This window comes from Callorhinus ursinus, unplaced genomic scaffold, assembly GCF_003265705.2.
Source record: "Callorhinus ursinus isolate GAN/ISIS: 27379988/994484 unplaced genomic scaffold, GSC_fseal_2.0 scaffold54, whole genome shotgun sequence".
In the NCBI taxonomy this organism is placed as follows: domain Eukaryota; kingdom Metazoa; phylum Chordata; class Mammalia; order Carnivora; family Otariidae; genus Callorhinus; species Callorhinus ursinus.
Genome location: NW_027397116.1, coordinates 5,923,965 through 5,947,004, shown reverse-complemented (window position 1 = coordinate 5,947,004; position 23,040 = coordinate 5,923,965). Strand labels below are relative to the sequence as shown.

At 37.4% G+C, this 23,040-nt stretch overlaps 1 protein-coding gene across 2 annotated transcripts in view; it reads left to right on the top strand.

The window, feature by feature from the left end:
• MARK1 (microtubule affinity regulating kinase 1) overlaps nt 1-23,040 on the top strand; it is a 114,239-nt gene that overhangs the window by 67,293 nt on the left and 23,906 nt on the right. For both annotated transcript variants that reach the window (XM_025892194.2, XM_025892192.2), the window contains exons 6-10: nt 2,618-2,688; nt 7,164-7,220; nt 10,851-11,087; nt 11,175-11,294; nt 22,063-22,162. In XM_025892194.2, coding sequence (XP_025747979.2) covers nt 2,618-2,688; nt 7,164-7,220; nt 10,851-11,087; nt 11,175-11,294; nt 22,063-22,162 — 585 coding nt within the window. The remainder of the gene's footprint in view (nt 1-2,617; nt 2,689-7,163; nt 7,221-10,850; nt 11,088-11,174; nt 11,295-22,062; nt 22,163-23,040) is intronic.

The window sequence follows — 23,040 nt, the reverse complement described above, 5'->3', positions numbered from 1 at the left end:
TTGATGTAGGTTTTTTGACTTAACCTGAAAACCTATGTCATCAAGGTTTATTATTACAGGATTTTTAAAAAATATTAATACAGCCATGTGAATTTGCATAAAACATCGGTCTGTAATAAAATTAGTGAACCTACAGTTACCACATAATGAACTATTTCTCTATTTTTCTATCCTTTAGTTAGATTTATATAATAGTTTGTCAGCGTGGGAACCCTGGGAGTTATTTTTAGTTCAGTTAGACTCTTTTTTTCCCTTTTACTGATCTAAAGTGTGGAGAAAAGGGCTAGACATGCTTTGATATGAGAAATTACAGACTTCTAAAAATTGGTGGACACTTCTGTTTTTATGAAGGTCCATCACAAGGCTGTGTTAATATTAATATGTATGCTGTTTAACGATAAATGGTAAGTACAGTCAACTCTCTATTGGTGCTAATGAAGGGGAGCAATGGCTGGAGAAACAGAGAGCACATGGGGTCATCACTGCTCTCCTTCAGTAGCATAGTTAGGAGGGGTACTGGGTGCAGTCTACAGGGGTGTATACTGGAATTCAGCCCAAACCAGGTGCTCTCTCGTTTGATTCTAACACCTAGTGATAAATTTTCTTTGAGTCTTGCTCATCAGTGATCCTTTAACAAAACCATCATGGTTCTGTGGTGGCAAATTTAAAATCATTTCCTTGCCTTTTTAATCTGTAAATAGCAAAGTGACTTTAAAATCAACACTTAATATTTTTCCTCTGAAATTTCTAGACGTTTTAGGATTGACTCTGACATGGACAAAGAGTTGAGTCAAACAGCTGCCTCTTTGTCAGGAGTATTTAGATCATTTGACTCTGGTTCACTACGGGGCAAAAGATCTTTGGTGATTAGGTAGGCAGGGAACTCCTTTATGATTCTGAACCACATTTAATCCAAAAGAGTCTATTAAAAGTAGGTGTTGGGGCTGCTCTGGAATGGTGTGTTGATTTCTTCTTTCGTTCATGCAAACAATATTTATTAAATGTTTCTGTGTACCAGATGTTGTTCTGGGTGCTGGGAACACATGGGTAAGCAAAGACAAAGTCCTTGCCCTCAAGAAGATTACATTCTTTTGGGGAAGCAAATCATAAATAATGTATAATAAGTGAAAGACTAAGTCTTGGAAACATCTGGGGTGTGGACATTCGAGGCAGAACTTAAGAGCAGTCCATATTTTTGAACTATTGCATATATCTTTCCCAGCCTAAACTCACATAATCTGGAATTAACTACTGTGATGGGTCGACTAGAGCATCCATTCATTTCTGTTTTCATCATCCCATTCAATCATTTAAGTATCTTGATATCATATGTTGTCTGACATTGTAGATGTATTAGTTTCATCTGATGTACATCATTACATATTTGGTTTTTAATGTTTTACTTACATATTTATAGGATTGATATTGAATATATATATATAATTTTCTGTATACTTAGATACAAATATATAATTTATTGAGTGCTTACTATATGCCAGTCACTGTGCTTAAGCACATGCATTACTTCATTTAATCCTTACAACAGCCATGTGAGATAGGCACTGGATAGAAACTTGGTCTTAATAAAGTTAAGAAATCTTCCTAATGTCTCCCAGTAGCTACTTGGGGCTAAACCAGGATTCATATCAAAATCGGCCTGATTCTAAAGCCTGAGTTTTTAACCACTTTGCTGTATTTTACAAGAACTCTTTAAGCCATTTTGTGAGTTTTTAATATACATGTATATCTATATGGTGTAAATTATAAGGACGTAAAAAATAAATTTCTCCCTTACACTGAGATATTTTATTTTTAATATTGTAACTAAATATTGGTTTTTTTTTTACTAGTATTGACCAGAGAAAAATGAAAAAACTTCCAGACATGTAAAGTAATGGATCTAATAGGAACTTTCTATAGTTTCTAGTTTAAATTATTTCAGCAAGTATGTATTGTCTATCCACTTTGTGTTCTGTCATGGGGATAGGGCAGATACGATAATTGAAGCTCATTTGTAGTAATGGGAGAGGCACACAGGATGCGTTAATTCTGTATAAGTACTTAAGTACCAAAATAGATGAAATGAGTATAGTGAGAATAGCATAGGCAGAGTATAGGAAGGAAGTGGCTGAAATCACTGTGAATGGAAGTAGTGAGAAAAAATTTGATCAAGACTCCATGACAGTAGAATTTAAGAGAGAGAGATCCAACGTAATATGACTTTTGTTACTTTGTTTGACGTGTAGTTTCCAAATACAAAGCCAAATGTACTTTTTGATTGCTCGCACGGTGGCTTCCCTTTATTAGAATGGATAATAAAGAGTTGACTGTATTATTGTGTAATACTTGAAATCAGAAAGCAAATTTTCTTGGTTATGTTTTTATGACTTATTTTTTAAAAGAGTTTTGCTAAATCATAAGCTGCTACAGATACTCAATTCTATGTGTAGTTTTTCCCTTTTTTCTCTTCATGTAATAGTTTGTGATTTATGTAAAACTACCAGAAAATTGTGGGCCAAAAGCTTCTCTAAAAACAAGGCAAAAACTTGACACTGCTTATATTGTTAACTGAAAAATCTATGTATATTTTACTGCCTGCTTTACCTTTCTGATTCAGGTGAAGTATTTGATTACTTAGTTGCCCATGGAAGAATGAAAGAAAAAGAGGCCCGTGCAAAATTTAGGCAGGTATGGAAAGTAGTTTTTTAACTTTGTTTTGCTAATGCTTTTAGTGATATACAATGGACAGTATCACAAACTGGACTTCAGAGTACATGGTATTTTAAAAAGAAAAATTCCTGCTTTCTTACACGTTTTAAGAATGGGAAACTGAAAAAGAAATTTGTTCTTCCTGAATTTAAATTAAGATAGTTGCATATGGTTATTTTTAGATGATCATAAATAGTGAAATGTTTTTAGGTGAGTCTCATTAGTTCATTGATAGCTTTGGAAATACAGACTAGATTAAGAAAGAAAAGAAATACTTAATCCTTTACCCAATAATTATTATCAAGTATTATTAGATTTATGTATTCAGTATATATGTGTAGTGCTTAAAGACATTGTATTTTCTTTAGTCATTAAAGATGTCTTGGTATTAGAACTCATATCTTTGTAGATTTAAAGATTGTGGTCAGTTTTATTTAGTCAAGTAGGCAAGAAGCCTTACAAATGTGGTAGAAGATTATGGTAAGATGTGTATATTTCCAGTTCAAATTGAACATGACTTGTTATAGACAGTATAAAATAAGAAAAAGTAATTTAAGTTCCTCTAGGATTTTACTTCTAATTTTTAGGAATGAAATGATTAAAATTAACATACTTTACAAATTACTATAGAAATGACAAATAATGAATTGTAAATTGTTCGTGAAATTTCAGCAGGCAACTTGCTATAGCCCAAAGTTCACCTTAGTGAATTTAAAATATTTCATTTAAAAATAGCTCAGTACTTCTGTAAGCATGGGTACTGATTCTCTAGTTAAAGGGGCCCTGTGATCAATAAGTTTGGGAAACACTGAATATGGATATAGGCTTACATGTATATTAACATGTAAACAATTAGAAAAAGTTGAAAGTTCTGGAGGAGGGGGGAAAATCTGTTTCACCTTTTTTTAACATAGTATTCTCCAAATTGGTCACGAAGTGAATTTGTTTGATAAAACTCTGTTGTTGATATCTCACAGAGTTATGATTTTTTGGGACATAACTTGTGAAATGCTTTATACCAAAGATAGGCATAGCCCTTTGATTCAGGATAGCTTCCTAGAAATATTCATCCTAAAATAGCTGAAATCTGAAGACAACTGGTAATGAGGACAGGACCTTGAAGACCTGAGTGGGGTTCAGCCACTTACTGTTCAGTCCTCTCTGGTCCCCGGATGGAGGCTCACCTTGAGCGAGGCCCTGGTCATCACCTTCAGTGTCATCGTTCTCTCAGTATCAGTCACGCAGTCATAGTTAGTAGCCGACCACGAAAATTACACTGGACGTTAAATATTTCCACTGGGATCTTAATATATATTGTATAGACTGCTACTGTAGTTCTTTTTAGTCACCTGGCTGTATTTATTTACTGAAATCATACTGTGTGGAAATAACTGTGTTGGGTACTCTGTGGAATTGGAGAAGAGACAGTGCCTGCTATTACAGAGAACTTGCCCATCTTTCCCGATGGCTGGAACACAGACATTTTCATAAAGACCCAAATAATTACGAACTGGCTCTTTTTAAAAATAAAGTCTGAATTATTTTTTGAAATACTCTTCATGTTGCAGAGGTTGAGTGTCAAATGCTATTTAAGATGTAATATAATACGAAATATTTTCTTTATAATTATTTATTATAAATATTAAATGTATTTACTATCTGTATGTCTTCCTTCGGAATTAAAAAGGTAACTAACTCATCTTTTTAAAAACCAGGGATACAGACATACACAATTTAGTAGTCATTTGACAAAGGGTTATATTTGTTTTTAAATTTGCTTTTGAGGTGCCTGTTTTTCTTTATAAATTTAGGATGATAAATGTACACTTTTATTTTTTGCTCTGTATCACTAAGTTATTTTTTAATTTTAACACCTTAGGAATGTACTGTGTTAGCAAGTATATACACATATATGTCCTTTACTTTATTATTGGATACAGCCAGAGACAATTCAAGAGCACTTCAGTAGCCATGGACCATGCAGTGCCTCTGCATTCCTGAAGTTTTAAGGACCTGAAAGAAAATTACAGTATTGATTCAACTCTTCCAGTATCAAGGCTACTACTTAAAGCTTGGAATTCCTGACTCAATTATAAATTAATTGCAAAGCAACCCAACATATGTGCCTCATGGCAAAACACAGGTCTGAATTTAGGGTCAGTGCAGGGTTGATTGTAAATCATGTTTTCACGATCCATAAAAGACAATCATAAGGAAGTTCCTACATCCTACTTAATGAGGTACAGAATGTTTTGGGATGGGAGGATCTGGCCATAGAATAATGCAGTAAAATTTAGGCTTGTGCATGGGGATTCTTGCAGTGACTCAAACAGAAGACAGAAATTGTACCCTGCTGGATAAGTTTAGTAATATTATAAGCCACCACATTAACTGACAGAAGTCAGAGATCATAGAGTTTGGGGAGAAAAATACAGAGCATTCTCTTAATTATCTTTCCATTCTTAAGGTTTTAAGGCTCAGGAGATTTTTATTCCGGAAACATCTGTAGAACTGCTTTCAGGGAGACCATTCTGTCTAATATTGAGATGCATGTTTGATAACCAAATCATTTATCTATAACATGCCTTCTTCACTGTTACAAAGTGACTTGAAAACAACTATTACTAAAAATAACCTTGTAGGATATTCATTAAGATGTATTAATATTTACATGTAAGTGTGTATATCTCTTGGCAAATAAATGTGTTAAAGGAAATTGGGTATTAGAATTTTAAAGCATATTACATAAGAAGACTAATACTTACAAATATTCGTTATAAGATTCTGCTGTTTGGGGGGATTTGCACTTCAAATTGATCATAATCATTCACAATTGCTCTGCTTAAAAACATCTAGTGGTTCTGTAGTACCTGCTTAGTTTGGAATTCAGAGACTTACCAACCTATTAACGTTTATTCCCACTATTACCATTTTCCCACCTACTTTTCAAATACCTTGTGTTGCCTCAACCTCAGTGCATTTCACCACCTTACCCCTCCCTGCCTATCACCAGATCGCCACATCTTGAAATGTTACTGTCATTTGGGATGGCTTAGATCAAATATCCCGTACTCCAGATAGCATTTCTAACTGAAATTGTTCTTTATTTGATATGATTTCCCTCACTTCTTTGTACCTCTGCTTCTATGATTCTGCCTTGTACTCTGGTTGCTCATATACATGCTCTGTACATGTTTTCTCCTAATCAGACTTTCAGCTCCTAAGGGCAGGGTCCGTGTAGTGTTCATTTTGTGTTCCCCTAGCGACCAGCACATTTTCTTGCACATAGCAGGTACTCAATAAACTGACTTTTGAATCTAAATGAACTTAATTGAATTACATATTACTCATTGTGTGTTGATTTTGTTTTGAATTCATGTTTCTGTCTGAACCATTTTAATATATGTTAAAATAACGTTGTACTGAGCTATCAATCTCACTTCTACTTTGAAGGTTTTTTTTTTTAACCCATATTTCTATTAGCATGGCCATACTTCACATCATCCTTAGACTTTTAAAAATCTCATTTCTATCACCATGTGTAAATGCCTAACCAATTTTCAGCATTCATGTTGTATTTCCATTTAACTGAATCCATAGGATTGAATGTTCTGCTGTGCATTAAAATGGCCGTCCTCCTGTAAATCAGCTATAACTACATGTACAAAATAGTTCTTACCTTGACTGCTATCTGATTCTTTCCATTTCTCTATTTTGTGTAGTAAACAACTATCAAAGAAGTGTTTATAACTTATTTCTCACCTGTATCTTGGCTCTTACCATTGGGTTCCACCTTGTTCAGTCTTTGTCCCTGAAGAGCCTATGTAATGGTTAAAAATTATGATTGCATACAAAATCTAGTTAGGGGTAAAATACTTTGCCCGACTGACTTAATAACGAGTTTAGGATTAAATTTCATTTTTCCCTCTTTTTTTGATAATTGGGTTTCATCTTAAGGCTGAACAATTTTCCCATTTCTTTATATATGAACAAATACAGGACGATGCCAAATACCCCATTGATAAGTTCTTAATAAATTGGCCTTGCTTAAAAAACATGCCTTGAACACATTTGATAATAATTCCTAAAATAGACTGGTTGATGTGTTCCAAAGCTCTTATCCCAACATTGGAATAAACCATTCGATCAGAACTGCAAACTGTACACACTTGATCATGTCAATAGAGAAATGTAACTGCCCACAGAAATCTTCATGGACTCTGACAAAGAAATATTTTAATGAGAGAATGATGCTTGTCTACACTGTCCACATTTAAAAGTGAACTTTTCCTCATTTTAACTTTATTCAGAACTGAAGGAACAGGGAAATTATTAAATACTACTGTGAAATCTTAGTTGGTAATTTATCTCAATTGGAGGTTGTCATTGGGGGGAAATTGCAGTGTTTTTACCATAAAATAATTATGCATCTTTTATCCAAATATTTATTTTAGATTGTATCTGCTGTACAGTATTGCCATCAGAAGTGCATTGTTCACCGTGATCTTAAGGTAAGCCACTGATTTTATAACAAAAAGTCTTAATCATGAACAGATGTTTTGTAGTATTGAAGCCATTTCTGTGATTGCCGAATTGTGCCAGGCACTCCAAGGAAGGAGTTTTTACTTAATCCTCATGGCAACATCATGCAAAGCAGTATTTTCACTGAGAAAATGAAGAAAATAGGAAGGAGAAGTTTTCTAGCATTAAAGTCTAGAGGATTTGATTCACCATTAATAAGCTTGTTTTAATAGAGAAATGTGGAACTTTGTCCCCAACTATAAATGCCCGAGATCCCATTCAGTCGGAAGCAAGGTATGGCACAGGGCCAGGTCTGTCTGCTGCAGGTGCCTGCGTTCATTCTCTACACTAAAGCTCAAAGAAACAGGGGACGTGTCTTAACATGTTTTTGCAAACATCAAATGCATGTGATGAGTATAAACTAGCATCCTTTGGAATAAGAAAGTGAGACAGTCAGGAAAGATTTGTGGCAGTGAACATGGGAGCACAGGTATCTCTTCAAGGTACTCTGTCATTTCCTCTGGGTGTATACCCAGAAAAAGGATTGCTGGATCATATAGCAGTTCTCCTTTTAGTTTTTCGAGGAACCTCCATCCTGTTTCCCATAATGACTCTACCAATTTATATTCCCACCAGCTGTACTGGGGTTCCCATTTGTTTTGCCGACTTGTTACCTTTTATAGTTTTGATGGTAGCCATCCTAATAGGTGGAAGGTGTTATCTCATTGTGGTTGTGATCCACGCTTCCCTGATGGTCAGTGATGTTGAGCGCCTTTTCATATACCTATTGACCATGCGTATGTCTTCTTTGGAAAAATGTCTGTTTAGGGACTTTTGCTCATTTTTTAATTGTGGTGGTTAGGGTTTTTTTTTTGCTACTGAGTTGTATGAGTTCCTTATATATTTTGGATATTAATCCTTTATTAGATGTAGAGTTTGCAAATATTTTCTCCCAATCCACAAGTTACCTTCTTGTTGATGCTTTCCTTTGCTGTGCAGAAGCTTTTTAGTTTAAATGAAGTTTCATTTATTTTTGCTTTGGCTGCCTGAGCTTTTAGTGTCATATTAAAAAAGTTAATAATACTGCACTGAATACTGGGAAATTTGCTTAGAAGAGTAGATTTATTTATATGAGTGTGCTCTTACCACACACACAAAAGTTATAACTAATTGAGGAGGTGATATGTTAATTAGCTTGGCGTTGTATTCATTTCACTGTGCATATAAAATCATTGTGTTGTACACCTTAAGTTTTTATACCATTTTTATTTAAAAATATTGAATAGGAGCTCCTGGGTGGCTCAATTGGTGGTTGAGTGTCTGACTCCTGATTTTGGCTCAGGTCATGATCTCAGGGTCGTGAGATCCAGCCCCATGAGGGGCTTCCTGCTCAGCGGGGAGTCTGCCAAACAATTCTCTCTTCCTCTCCCTCTCCCCTCCCCCAGCTTGCACACTCTCTCTCACTCTCTCTCAATAAATAAATAAGTTTTAAAAAGAAAGAAATGGTATGGCCAAATAGGTATGCTTTTTTTTTTCTTTTATGAAAGTAGAAAGTCCCGGACCTAAAATATTTGTCTTTTTTTCCTTTTTCTCTCTTCCTCCAAAGTTAACTTTCATCGTTCCTTACGTAGGAATCTATTTTTTTTTCTACTTTTCTCCCCATGATCTCTGTCACTTACTAGCACTGGTTTGTATTGTACTTAAAAATACCGTCTTAAGGGGCGCCTGGGTGGCTCAGTCAGCTAAGCGTCTGACTCTTGATCTCAGCTCAGGTCTTGATCTCAGGGTTGTGAGTTCAAGCCCTGTTGGGCTCCACTCTGGGCATGGAGCTTACTTTAAAAAAAAAAATTGTCTTAAGCAGTTGTCAGAAGTCTAAATCCTGTATTTTGGCTCTGTTTTTCTGAGCTTGCAGATTTTCTACTGCTCCAAAATTTTCAATTTCTTAGTTTCCTCCAATAACTATTTTAAGGAGAAATCACTTCCACAGAGAAAGAGAAAGTAGAGGACTGTTCCCCTGGCTGTGTGTTTGACGCCCAGCCTATCATCTCATTTCTTACATGAACAGAAATCCGCCCCCCCCCCAAAAAAATCATGGTCAACACCCTGAAGTGTTCCCTCCAGTCTGGGGGATGGGGTTTCCCATGTGCTCCTGGAGCAGACCTCAGAGTCCCTTGAGCTCTGCTCTTGTGAGGCAGCCATCCAGACCTCTTCTAGAAACTAGGAAAGTCCAGCTTGCTCGCACATGGCCTCAGAAATTTACACAACCAGGCCCTTACATCAGAACATCAAAATAACCTGGTTTTGTCACCCAGCCCATTAATGTAGGATTTAAGATAAATCTTCCCAATTTATGTGCTGTTACAGTATTAATGTCATAAACGACACCTCGTTATTATCGCATATCCATTTTTCAAAACAGATATCCCAAGCTAGCATACCTTAAAAAAGGAAAAGGGGGATGAGGGAGGGAAGGAGCTGTGTGGTGAGCAGAATGCCTGGCTCTCCAGCCGTACAGAGAGCTCTGGTTTTCGTTGTGCCAAATTTTACTCCTTTCTGTAACCCCATAAAACACATCTACAAAATAATATATAATTTCCTTAGTCCATCCGTTATAAGAGAGTTTGAAACAAAACAAAAAAAGCAAAGCCTTTATTGAATTGCTTGTATTTACAAAAGGCACATTTAAAACTTCTTTTTTTTTTAATGATTCTGATTTAGGATTTTGGAAAACCAGCATCTGAAAATATATGGGTGGAAATCACTGCTTTCTACCAAAATATACCTCCAGAAGAGAATTTAGACAACAAAAGGAAACTTAAAGCAAACAAGGTCTAGTGGAGGTTGTGTTGTATTGTTTTGTTTTACTAAAAGAACAGAACTTTGCTGAGGAAGCATTCTATAAGAGAAGACAAAGGATTGAATTCAGTAGTCGCAGAACCCCTGGCTGGCAGTTATTTTAAGTATACTCTCGAGCTTTGCATTAACCAACAGTGCTCTATTAAAATAGAGCACTTTTGAGTAAACTTGTTGGTTTAAGCCCAAGAAGGGTTAGTGTTATGTCAACTTACGTTTTTTAAAATAGGTCATATTAAGGTACAGTCCCAAGATGTTTCTTAACCATGAAGAAAGAAAAATGGGCTTAAAATAATGTGTGGAAGAAAAAGTGTTTTAAGTAACTTTTCTCAAATAGTTGCAGATACACCTATAAATGAGAGCTTCCCTTTTATAGTGTTAAAATTTAGTCTTATATAAATGTGATTCTGAACAGTTAGGCATTGAAGCACCATGCTGGGCTTCTAAATTTGATAGTATGCTTAAAAATGAGAAGCAAGAGGGGTATCTGGGTGGCTCAGTTGGTTAGGCGTCTGACTGTTGATTTCGGCTCAGGTCATGATCTCAGGGTCGTGGGATCGAGCCCTGTGTGGGGTTCCGTGCTGGGCGCAGCACCTGCTCCCTCACCCCCCTCCCCCCAGGCTGCACATGCATGCTTGCTCTCTCTCTTAAGAAAAAAAGAGAGAGAGAGAGAAGCAAGAAATATATGTTGAGATCTGAAATAGTTGTAATAAATATTTTGTTTTATGTAGGCATTTACATTGTCCTCTTTATTATTTTCCTCTTAGGCTGAAAACCTTCTCCTTGATGCTGATATGAATATTAAAATTGCTGACTTTGGTTTTAGTAATGAATTTACAGTCGGGAACAAATTGGACACATTTTGTGGAAGCCCGCCCTATGCTGCTCCTGAGCTTTTCCAAGGAAAGAAGTACGATGGGCCTGAGGTGGATGTGTGGAGTCTCGGCGTCATTCTCTATACACTAGTCAGTGGCTCCTTGCCTTTTGATGGCCAGAATTTGAAGGTATCCGGGAAGTTCGGTGCTGGTGTTTTATAGCCAAGCGCGATAATTTCAGTAACCAGTTATGAGTGCTTCCTTTGCCTTTTTAAGGAACTACGGGAGCGAGTCTTACGAGGGAAGTACCGTATCCCCTTCTATATGTCCACTGACTGTGAAAATCTTCTGAAGAAATTATTGGTGCTGAATCCAATAAAGAGAGGCAGCTTAGAAGTAAGTAATTTTTTGTACTCCAGATTTAAAGTTTAACAATTAAAATATTCTAAGAACTAAAGAGCATTTCAAATAATTTTTTCCCTGGTTCTTTTTGTTTTGTTTTGTTTTGTTTTGTTTGGAAAGTTGGCAAGTCATGTAATTTGTTTAGAGCTAGGGAAGGTGACATGATTCTTTCACTACTCAAAAGTTGTCACAGTCAGTTTCTTTAAACACAATTATTCCTTCTTTGTCCTGCAATGAAGTATTAAATTAAGACAACATAAAGATAGGAATAAGATTGGCTTTTTGTTGGAGAAGGAGGAAAACCTGGCCTCTATCAGAAATTGCTTGCTCCAATACAGGAGCTTAGTATGTAGCAGTATAGTTATTTCGAAGATAAAAAAAAAAAAAAAAGACAGTGAAAGTTCTAATCCAGTGAATATTTCATGACCGTATCTGAAATTAGAAGCTGATTAAAAGATTGTGAAGAAACCTCTCAATATCAGTACAGAAAATTTACAATTTAAGTAGAACATACTGGAAACGGGAATTTCATTTCTTAACACACTGTTCTGTTGCCTACCTACATTCCACATGTAAGGTTATTTATAATAGATGCTATTATGCTATTATAAATGTACCAAGTATGTTATAGCCAAATAACGTCAGAGGTTCACACAACCAAAATGTCTAACCTTTTTTCCTTCTGACGCTGCAATTAACTTATTTTCTAAGTATTTCACCCATCTGTTTCTAAGTATATTTTAACCAATACTGAGATAATTTCAGAGATCCAGCATATACTCTTCACTAGTACTTTTTTTGTCTTCATTTATTTGCCTTAATTCAGAGAATTAACCCCATTTAAACTGTGCTTTTTAGTGTAGCAATGGGGCTTTCTGGCACAGACTCCAGGCTGGGTAGAAGGCAGCGTTATAAGTGAGCCATCCCTGTGGACAGAGCTCACAGGTTCATTTGGGTTTTGTAATTTTATTTCCACAAATATTTTCCACTAAAAGATATAATATGCTTTGGTGGAAGTTAAGGGATGGTGACTTCTATTGGGAAATTATTTTAAATGCTTTATATCAGTGAATCGCATATGAGATATTTTTTACTGACTTATTTGTTTAAATGCAGTTAGTTCATTTCCATAAGTTTTGTGGGGTTTTTTTTCCCTTTGGGGGTAAAAGGATATATTAGTAATGTTTTCGTAGAGAAGCCTGTGAAATAGAAAAGCCTTCTTTCATGTTACTGCTTTTCTAAACTTATTTTTGACCATTATTCATAGGAAGTTATGTGAAGCAGTGAAAAAGTTAAAATTGTTGACTCTTGTATCAATTCTAAAATTTTATGGCAATGGGGGCACCTGGCTGGCTCATTTGGAAGAGCATGCAACTCCCTGATCTTGGGGTCATGAGTTCAAGCCCCACATTGGGTGTAGAGCTTACTTAATGAAAAAAAAAAAAAGAAGACTATTTAAAAAATAAAATTTTATGGCAACATAAGTCTTTCTTAATCCTGCCTTATGACCCACTTTTATCATAGGAATCTAGTTTACCTGAATATCACTTAATAAAATGTCCATAGTTGAGGCATCAGCTCAGCTAATGAGAAGAACAAAAAGAATATACAAAAATTATTATTATAGATGTTACAAATCTCTTAGTGTGTCTCACTTAAAGATGATTAATTTACAGTGCCACATATTTAAGTCTTTCATCCTTAGCATTAAAATGCAAAGGATTAAAGTATTAGAATTCTGGGCTGAATTTAAAAGCCATATTATTATATTAAAACATTTGATCATCAGACTCTCAATTTGATGTATTTGAGTATAGTCTGGAACCTTCTCTTCCAGCTTATCAAAACTAAGTTTTCCAGCCACAGAACCGTGAGTCTACATTGGAAATATTATCATAATATTGCAGATATCACCGTACAAAGTCTGGTCTGCTTCACAGTTCCCAGAAATAACTTTCCAGAGAAACCTGACACCATTTATTTGGGAAAAAAAAAAAAAAAAAAAAAGGAAAGATTTCTTACACCAAACCTTGACAAACTCCGCTTGAGCTAGCAATGATGTCAAAAATTATTTTAGTCTTCTTTTATGTTTCATACCAACTTTAGTAGCAGCTGTACAGCAAAAAAAAAAAAAAAATCCATACACTCTAAAAAATAGCTATTTTCAAAACACCAGTCTTTAGTGTATAACCGTAAATTTTTGTACAGTAGTTTTCATATCGCGTTGCATTCTTTTCTTTCTTTTAACTTAAAAGTTTTGGGTTACGTGCTTTCTACTTTATCATAAACATGAACTCCTTCCTTGCCAATAGCAATGTTGTTCTCTTTGGGTTATGTATCATCCCCTGCCTGTTGCACATTTGAGTTGTTTCCATTGTTTTTACTAAAAATAATGTGATACACTTTTTTCCCCTTTGGGATACATGCTTAGATATATTCTCCAGAATGTTTTTAGTACGTCAAAGGGTATAAACAGTCTGATAGGTCTTCTGTATTCATTGCTAAAAATTGTGTGACCTAAGGCATTTGAACGTATTTGTTCTCTACACCTGATTCAGTGTTTGATATAATAATTTCTAGTATTTGATGCCTTTATGGTAGTTATACGGTTTGTCGTAATTGCTTTAATTTGTACTTATTTCATCAGCGATAATGCTTAATATTTTTAATGACTAGGTTAACTTTGCTTCTTTACATATAAGCTCTGTGTCTCTGAACTCCTTGTCTAAGGGAGTCTGATTAATCAGTCTTACAGATCTGTATCAGCTTTGTACATTTAATATGAAATATTTCCTCTGTTAATTCTTATGTTTTTTTTAAAAATGGAACTTTATATATTTTTTTTCAGTGTTAGCTTGAGGATCAAGAGTTACTGATGAGAGCAAACACTAGTCTTTCTTGACTATATAATTTGTTAATGTTGAAATTCAATTGAAAGAATCTTATGCGGCTGTTTATTATCTTACTAAACTTCTCGTTTATCTCAGATAGCCTCCTGTTGCTTTTCAAATAGGATTACATACTTTATTAAAGTCTTTCTTAAAGCCTTCTATGTTAAGTACCGTTTTTATCCCCCATGAAAATAAAATGAATGGAATTAGTTTCACATTCTACTTGCTTGACCTATTGTTGTCTCTAGAACTAAACAGTTGCATAAATTTCTTCAGGTAGTATATATGAATGCTGGCAGAGCTTGCTCATTATTAAATGGGAGGGGTGGTTTCACACATTTTAAAAGGATTTGTGTTTGATGTTGTACACTATATTTTTTCCTATTTTTTGGAATATTGGTGTGTCTAGATATTTTTATTAGAAAAAAACAGATAATTTTTTTTCTGCTGTCCTCTCTATATATGTCTTCTTTAATTTTTCCAGTCCTTAACCAGAATGGACTGTTACCTTTCCAAAATCATGCAAAATTTGAGCCTAAAGCAAAGCCCCTCCTTATTGCCCTTTCTCTGTCATCTGTGTTCCTCCTCAAAAAAGTATTTATTTTTGCTTTAACACCTTTTCAACTGCTGCTAAGATGATCTAAAAAATCTTGCTTGTATCTGTCCAATACCAGAGGCAATAAAGCAAATAATAATCTTTTTTTTAATGCAAGATTTCTAAGTAGAGATTCAGAATCATATGGTGAACTTTTACAGAGGTTGAAACCATTTAAGAAAAATTATTTCCATCTGGCTATCGTAAAGTCCATAAATTTTTAATGTGCACCTAAAGTGTAGGGTTATATTTCCATTGTTAATTTATTTCTTTATAATTCATCTGAATCCGTTATTTTGATAGAACTTCTCAGCAAGTAGTTATGTATGTTCATTGGCAGTGATGGCTAGAGTAAACTCTCTCTTGTTCAGTTTGGAATCTTGTTTGACCTCTTGTTTCTCATTTTGAGATGTCTCGGGCGCCTGGCTGGCTCAGGCAGTGGAGCATGTGACTCTTGATCTTGGGGTTGTGAGTTCAAGCCCCATGCTGGGCGTAGAATTACTTTAAAAAAAAGAAGAGAGAGAGAGAAATCTCAAATGAAATCCAAAGTGGATTAGTTTATTCAGCTGGTCTAGTGCAGTTTGCTGGCCGGGTGATTTGTACCCTGCCTGAAACCACACAGCGAGGGTTATGTGAATACTCCCCTGTCACACAGCATTTCATTTCTGGGGGCATTTCTGCCTTGGCCTCAGTACAAACTCTGGTTCCCATGGAAGAATTCTGTATGGGCATGAGGTTCACACAACTAAGGCTTCTTCCACGTGGGTCTCCTCTCACATACATCCATATTTTGTTGCTCTCTGTACTTGACTCTTGAAAAAGTACTTCACATTTAGAATTAATACAGTTAATGTCCCTACATGTTCCTTTAAGCAGATTTCCTTCCCTACCTTTGCCTTCCTTTCCTTTTGCCAAAGGAAATTTTTCCTCAGATTATTTTTATCTTGCTTTGAAATCCAACTATTTTTGTGAGACAGACTCTTCTGAAGGGACTCCCGGCGATCCCCAGTGACTACAACAAGTAGAGAGGACAGCACAGCTGTGTCCCTTCTGTCCTCACTGCCCTGTTGTCTTTCCTTATCACTGCAATTTTCTCACTCTCTCTGGATGAGCCTTGCCTCGGACCTAACTTTGTTTGAGGATGAGCGGAGTCAGTGCTCCTGCCGTGTTTCCTCAGAGTGTTCTTCTCACAGTGCGATTTCTAAAATGTTGCATATCTTCCTTGTTAATAAAATAGAGCATTTCACCATCACCCATCAGATCACGTTTAAATTCACCATGTGAAGATACTGTGTCTCCCATTCTTTCATTGCATATTGCCTTGGTTCTGAGTCAGAGAGCTTCTTCACTACGTCCTCCTTCCATCCCTCTGCCTTGACTCTCCCACCGATCCACAAGCTGTTGGTATTCCCAGAGTCACTTCAGATTCTCTCCCCTTACGATTCCTTCCCTGAAAACTCCAGCCCACACTGCAAGTTGCCCTTTTGGTCTCTAGTAATATGTACTGCTAATAGCACAGTTTTGAAAAGTTAATTCTGTTACATGTTCAGATTTTTTTCAGGTTTTATGAGTAAATCTTATTTCCCCAAATAAAAGACAAGTTGTCTGAGGGTTTGGTCCACATACATATTTTTCCTAGATGTAGACAGATACATAATGATTATGAAATGAACACCAAATAACCACAGTTTAATTGAGAAACATCAGAAAATTTGGATTATCTTCATTTTGCTTTTAATTGCTTATCATCTAACTGTCAAACCTCTTATTGCTCCTATATTTCTTACTTAATTCATAGATACCCTATTTATTCTACCAGGCACTTGAGTTAAAATCCTTAGAACCCTCTTGGATTCCAGCCTTTCTTTCCCTCATTCCCAGAACAAATTCTGTCATCAAGTGCTTCGGATTATACCTCTAGGTTTTCCTTCCATTTCCTCATGCCCCGCGCAGCCCGAGGTTGTTTGTCTCCTGACATTCTAGCGTCTTCCTTAGCCATCTTCATTGCTAAGCTCCTCTCAACACTTTGCTGCACCCAGGGCTTCTGTAACAGCCTTATTTTAAAATACTGCCCAGTTCAAAGCAACAACAAGCATGTGTGCTGGGAAAGATAGCACAAGGCACAGTCTTTATCCTCAGGGACTCTAACTGTAGTGTGGGAGATACATCTGTGCTGTCTCAGTATCTCCTCAGAAAAGCTCCCTCTTCTGTACCGTCCCACCTCCTCTCTGCTGACAGCTCGATCTCTTAGCCTTTGTACATATATCTTCCATTTTAGACAAAGGCACCCTTCAACCCCGCAGTCCTCATCTACTATCCCTTCTTGTTCCTCCCTTTCTGGCCTGACTTTTTTTTTTTTTTAAGATTTTTCAATTTATTTATCTGAGAGAAAGAGAGAGCACAAGCAGGGGGAGAGGGAGAAGCAGGCTTCCCTCTGAGCAGGGAGCCCAACGCGGGGCTCCATCCCAGGACCCCGAGATCATGACCTGAGCCGAAGGCAGACGCTTAACTGACTGAGCCCCCCAGGTGCCCCCGGCCTGATTTTAAAGAAGCATCTCCACTTAGAGTCAGCAGTTCCCCGCCTGTGTGGTGTTTGTCCTCGCACTGCCTTCTGGCTCCCAGCCCTGCTGCTCCCCTGCAACTGCCCCCGGTGAAGCCACCTGTCTTTGCTCCTCAACACAACCAGTTACTGACTTAGTGGTCACCTTCTTTGCAGGACACCACTGTGTCCTCTTTCAAAAACTCTTGCCTTGCCTCCCAGGTCACACTGTGTAGATTTTCTGCCTCCATTTACTCTGTGGGCTACTTTTCTTTCTAACCCTTAATTGGGGCTCTGCCATGGCCCCACTTCTACTCGTTCTGAGTCTATTCGGTATTCCTGGAAAATCCCACCCGCTTTACAGCTTCTGTCATCCTGTGTTGGCTGTTCCTGAATCTCTGTCCCCAGCCCAGATTTCCCTTGAGCTTCCCTGGAGTTTACAGAACGGGTCTATTTGAATAACCCGTAGCACCTCAAACTCAGCTGCTCCAAAACTCAGCTGCGTGCTTCCCCATCCAGCCTCCTCTTTCTGAGGTGGCTTTCTCAATAAATGGTGTCAACCCCTCCTGCTCAGCTATCTACACCAGGAACCTGGACACCGTCTTCACTTTCTCTGAATTGTCTCACCTCTTCATACCCCTGCATATCCAATCACAAAGTTTTGTTGATTTTTACCAGCCAAATATTGAAAATGTCTCTTTCCCGTTGCTACTGCCTCATTTCATTCAGACTAGCATCATCTCTCTTAGATTCTCACTAAAGCCTCTTCACTGATTTCTGGGCCTCCAGTCGTGGACCCCTCCAAACCACTCTCTGCACACTGGCCGGAGAGACTTCAGAATCATACTCTGCAAAGATGTCCCTCACGGGATTGAAAGAAACCCTCTCAGTCCGTGCCTCTTGATTCTCTCCCCTCACCTTTGCCTCACCACCCCCCTCACACCGGACACCCGGGTCATATGGAACTTGCCGCCCCCCCAGACAGGCGCCACCGTTATTTGCCCTTAGGCTTCTTCACACCCACCATGTCCTCTGCCTGGGTCGCTCGCTCACGCTCTCCCTTCTAGTTCCTTGTTGCATGATGAACTCTTACTCTTCCAGAATCTAACTTCCACTTACCGAAGATTTGACTGTTTATAAATCTCACTCCATTAGTTATTATTTTCAGACTCTTAACATTTCATCTTAAACTTGAGAACATCATTGAGGACTTAATTTGAGTTCATTTGAAAAACCAGAAGTATTTATGTCTAGCTTTTGTTCGTTTTCTTCTTTGCCCGGCCTCATTCATCATCATATCAAAAAACATGCAAAGAATTCCCATTAAGAAGTAGTGTGTTGATGAAAGGACAGTTAGACTTCTTTGTATTGGGGGGGGGGTGTGCCCGCATGTGTGAGCACAGGTATGTGCGTGTGCGTGAGCACATGTGTGTGGAGAGAGGTGGGGTTGATTCTGTTTATTTTAAACATGTTTAAAGGCTTTCATTTTTAAGCTTCAGCCTTTTGCGCTGCCACCTCCATGCGCTGGCTGTGGAATGTGGAAGTGAGTCACTTGTTGTCGGGGAGTAGGAGGCTGGATTAGAGCTTGCAAAGTGCAGGCGGGATTGCATGTGCTGTGGAGCTGTCCTGATGTGGTCCCTTGTATTCTTTGAGGGTTTTTATTATGTATTCTCCTTCCAACCTAGGAAATTCTACCGACAGCAAAATTTTACTTCTGCAGATACTAGGGCCCAACTGCTGTCTAGGCTTCTGCCAGACATACTATTTGAGAAGGGGGAGAAGAGGAACAGGAAGGACCTTAATATTTTGGGAAATCATGTAGCTGGTATTGGCAGCTCTGCTTTTATCCTTTTTATTTTTTTCCTGATGGGCACCCTCCCCAACACTTTCCCCTTATTGATGAATAATCACTAAAGACTTAGTGACAGCATTATTGTTTTTCAAGTTTGTAAATGGGTCTACTTTTATTTAAATGTGCTGGATAAGGTACTTAAATTTCTGATGAGAATATATATCACATATTTTTATCCATTCATCTGCCGGTGGACACTTAGATTGCGTGTCTTGGGTATTGTTAGTGATGCTGAAGTGAACATGGGGGTGCAGATATCTCTTCAAAATAGTGATTTTTGTTTCCTTTGGGTATATGCTCAGAAGTGGAAAAAAGAGAAATCCTGCCATTTGAGACAACATGGATGACCTTGAAGACATTATGCTAAGTGAAATAAGTCAGACAGAGAAAGACAAAATCTGTATGATCTCACTTATATGTAGAATCTAAAAAAACACAAAACAAATTTAGAGAAACGAGAACAGATTGGGGGTTGCCAGAGGTGGGGGATGGTGGGTGGGTGAAATAAGTAAAAGTGGTCTGACGGTACAAATTTCCAGTTATGAGTCAGTTATAGGGATGTAATGTACAGTATGGTGACTATGGTTATTTATACTGTATTGTATATTGAAAAGTTGCTAAGAGAGTAGATCTTAAAAGTTCTCATCATGAGGAAAAAATTGTTAAGCATGTGAAGTGATGGATGTTAACTTACTGTGGTGATCATTTCATAATATTTATGTATATGTTTATATATCAAATCATTATGTTGTATAACTTAGAGTAATACAAAGTTATATGTCAGTTACATCTCAAATGGGGAAAAGAAAGAAGAAAGTTAGTGGTGAGCTGTTAAGAGTTACATGTCTGCATAATTTTAAGCATATATGAATTATCTACAAATTTGCATTGAAATATGTATCATGTGACCAAAACCTTTGGAAAATTCCTCCCAGCCAGAACAGCACTATTCTTACAGATTCCAGTTCTTAGAGGCCTGCTCTGGCATTCTGTCTTCTAGTGAATGATTTTAGCTAAATATTATTAAATGAGGGGAACGTATCTGGGCAAACAATTAGCCTCAAAAGGATCTCTATATGGAATTTTATTTTTCTGATTAGTAGAATATTGGCAAGTAAAGTTACAAGATGGAGAGTATACTTTGCGGGGCCTGGAAAAAGCATATTAATAGATCAACACCTAAAATGTTCTTGAGTGAAAACCTAGAATTCAATAGTTATACAATGTTAAAAGTTTTTCTAAATTAATACAGAATCATTTCCCCAGAATTATTCCCCACCAGTTGCCTTTTTGTGTGTGTAGTAAAAAAACACATAAACGTATACTCTTTACAATTTCAAGAGTACATTACAGTGTTGTGACCTCTGTGTACATTGTTGGACAGCAGATCTCCGGAACTTGTCCCCCTTGCATGAGTGAGACTCTGTACCATCGAACAGCTCCGTTACCCCCTCTCCAGGGGGCAAACACCATTCTACTGCCCGTTGCTAGAAGTTTGATTACCTTAGATACCGTCATATAATGATCGTCTTTTTGTGGCTGGCTTCTATCACTGAGAAATGTCCTCAAGTTTCATCCACAGTATAGCATATGGATTGCCTTCTTTTTAAGGCTGAATAGCATTCCATTGTGTGTAGATACATTTTCTTTATGCATTCATCCATCAGACATTTAGGTTGTTCCACATCTTGGCTATTGTGAGTTATGTTGCGATGAACATGGGTGTGCAAATACCCTTCAAGATACTGTTTCAGTTCTTTTGGATATATTCCCAGAGATGGAATTACTAGATCATATCTATAGTTCTACTGTTAAATGTTTTGAGGAACCTCCGTACTGTTTACCGTAGCAGCGACACCTTTTTACTGTCACCCCAACAGTGCACAGGGGGGTCCAGGTTCTCCACATGCTCACCCATGCTTGTTATTTTCATCTTTTTTGATAGTAGCCATCCTAACAGATAAGGAGGTGATACCTCATCATGGTTTTTATTTCCCTGATGATTAGTGACGTTATAGCATCTTTTCATATGCTTGTTGGCCCTTGGTATGTATTCTTTTGGAGGAAAACCTGTTCAAGTCCTTTGCCCTTTTCTCAGTCAGGCGGTTTTTGTTGTTACTGAGTTGTAGGATTTCTTGTACATATTGTGAATATTAACCCCTTATCAGATATACAGTTGTGAATATTTTCCCGTTCCATAGGATGCCCCCACTAGGTTGTGACTATTTTCCCGTACCGTCGGGTGCCCCCACTAGGTTCCCTTTTAACAACCCAGGACTCTTGTTTCAACAGCCTCACTTAAGTTTGACTCTGGTAATTCACACCAGTCCCTATCTTTATCCTGATTCTTGCTCATCCCTGTCTCTCGGCTTCCATTTTGACCATTCTCCCCTTCCATATTATCTGAGCTGCCTTTACTGACTAACCCTGATTTCTATGCCCCACGATCTCTGCTTTCCTAATGTTTTAACAAATGGTGACTTTAAAATACAGGTATACATATATTTGGTAAAAGACCAGGAAAAAGAGATAGTCTCTTCTAAATGTAATACTATGAAGGAAAGGTTGAAATCAGTAGGTCCTTAGGTTAAAACTTTTAAATGAGAAGATCCTCCTTTTAGAGGACTATGGGCAGCAAGCTATTTTGAATGGATACATTTGGTGAGTGTGCCGGATGATAGTTGTAGTTGTCCAACTTATGTAAGTGTGTCCCAAAGTCCTGTGCCTCTTGTTGGCCTGCTAATCAAACTGGAAACTAACTTTAGATAGAAGACATCATGATACTCGTTGAGTAAACCAAGAAATTTCACATTTACTAAAATAGAGCTAAAATAAGTGGTGGAATGTTCTGATTGGCCAAACATAATGTAAAGTTTATTTCCTAGCAAATAATGAAAGATCGGTGGATGAATGTTGGTCATGAGGAAGAAGAGCTAAAGCCATACACTGAGCCTGAACCAGATTTCAATGACATGAAAAGAATAGGTAAGTATTTAAACACCGTGAGATGTGCTGGTCCTCCACTATAAGAGACCTGTTGTCTACCAAAATAGTGTTTAAAAATATAAATAAGAAACAATTTTTATTTGAAAAATACTTGCATTGTCATCTTTTCTTTCCATCAATATACACCAAACATTACAAATTTCAAGTTTGTCTGCATGTATACCATGATCTAATTCAGTTGTTGGCAGCAGTAATATAAAAATTAAAATAATGTAGATGAACCTCATTCTTTTCTTTCAGTAGTTCCTAAAAGCAGGAATGACTGGTTTAAGTATCAGCACTGGTCAGACTGTTAAGTATCAGCAAAACATAGCATGTATTTTAGCTGAAAGTGTGGAGGCACTTGAGCTGAAGGGATGAACACTTTGGCTCTCCCTTTCAATTTTCCAGTGTCTCGGCAGGGTGCTTCCTCCCACACCCAGCGGCATCTGCTTCCATCCTGTTCTCTGCATTTCTATCTCCGTTACCAAAGCCATCAGAGACTCACAAGTGAGCCATCTCTGCTGTGCCCCTCTCTGACTTGAGAGCAGAGGGGTCAGTGAGGTCTCACTATTCTAGGGTGTTTGGAATCCATTAAGAACAAGCATTACAACCTTCCAAAGAAGAGTCAACCTGCCTTCAGATCAGAAAGCAGAAATTGTTAAGAGATGAGAGACACCACTCCGTGTGTGGCTAAGAGTGTGTTAAGAGATAGAGAAAAAGAGAAGGGATCTTGTGTATGTCACAGGTAGTGTGTCTCCGGCTGGACAAAGGCATTCAACTCAGGAATGCGTTAGGTGCTGAGAAGCGGACTAGGCGCCTGAGTATGGATCCCATGATACGGATAGTTTCCGCATGAAAAATTGTCAGTGTATAGG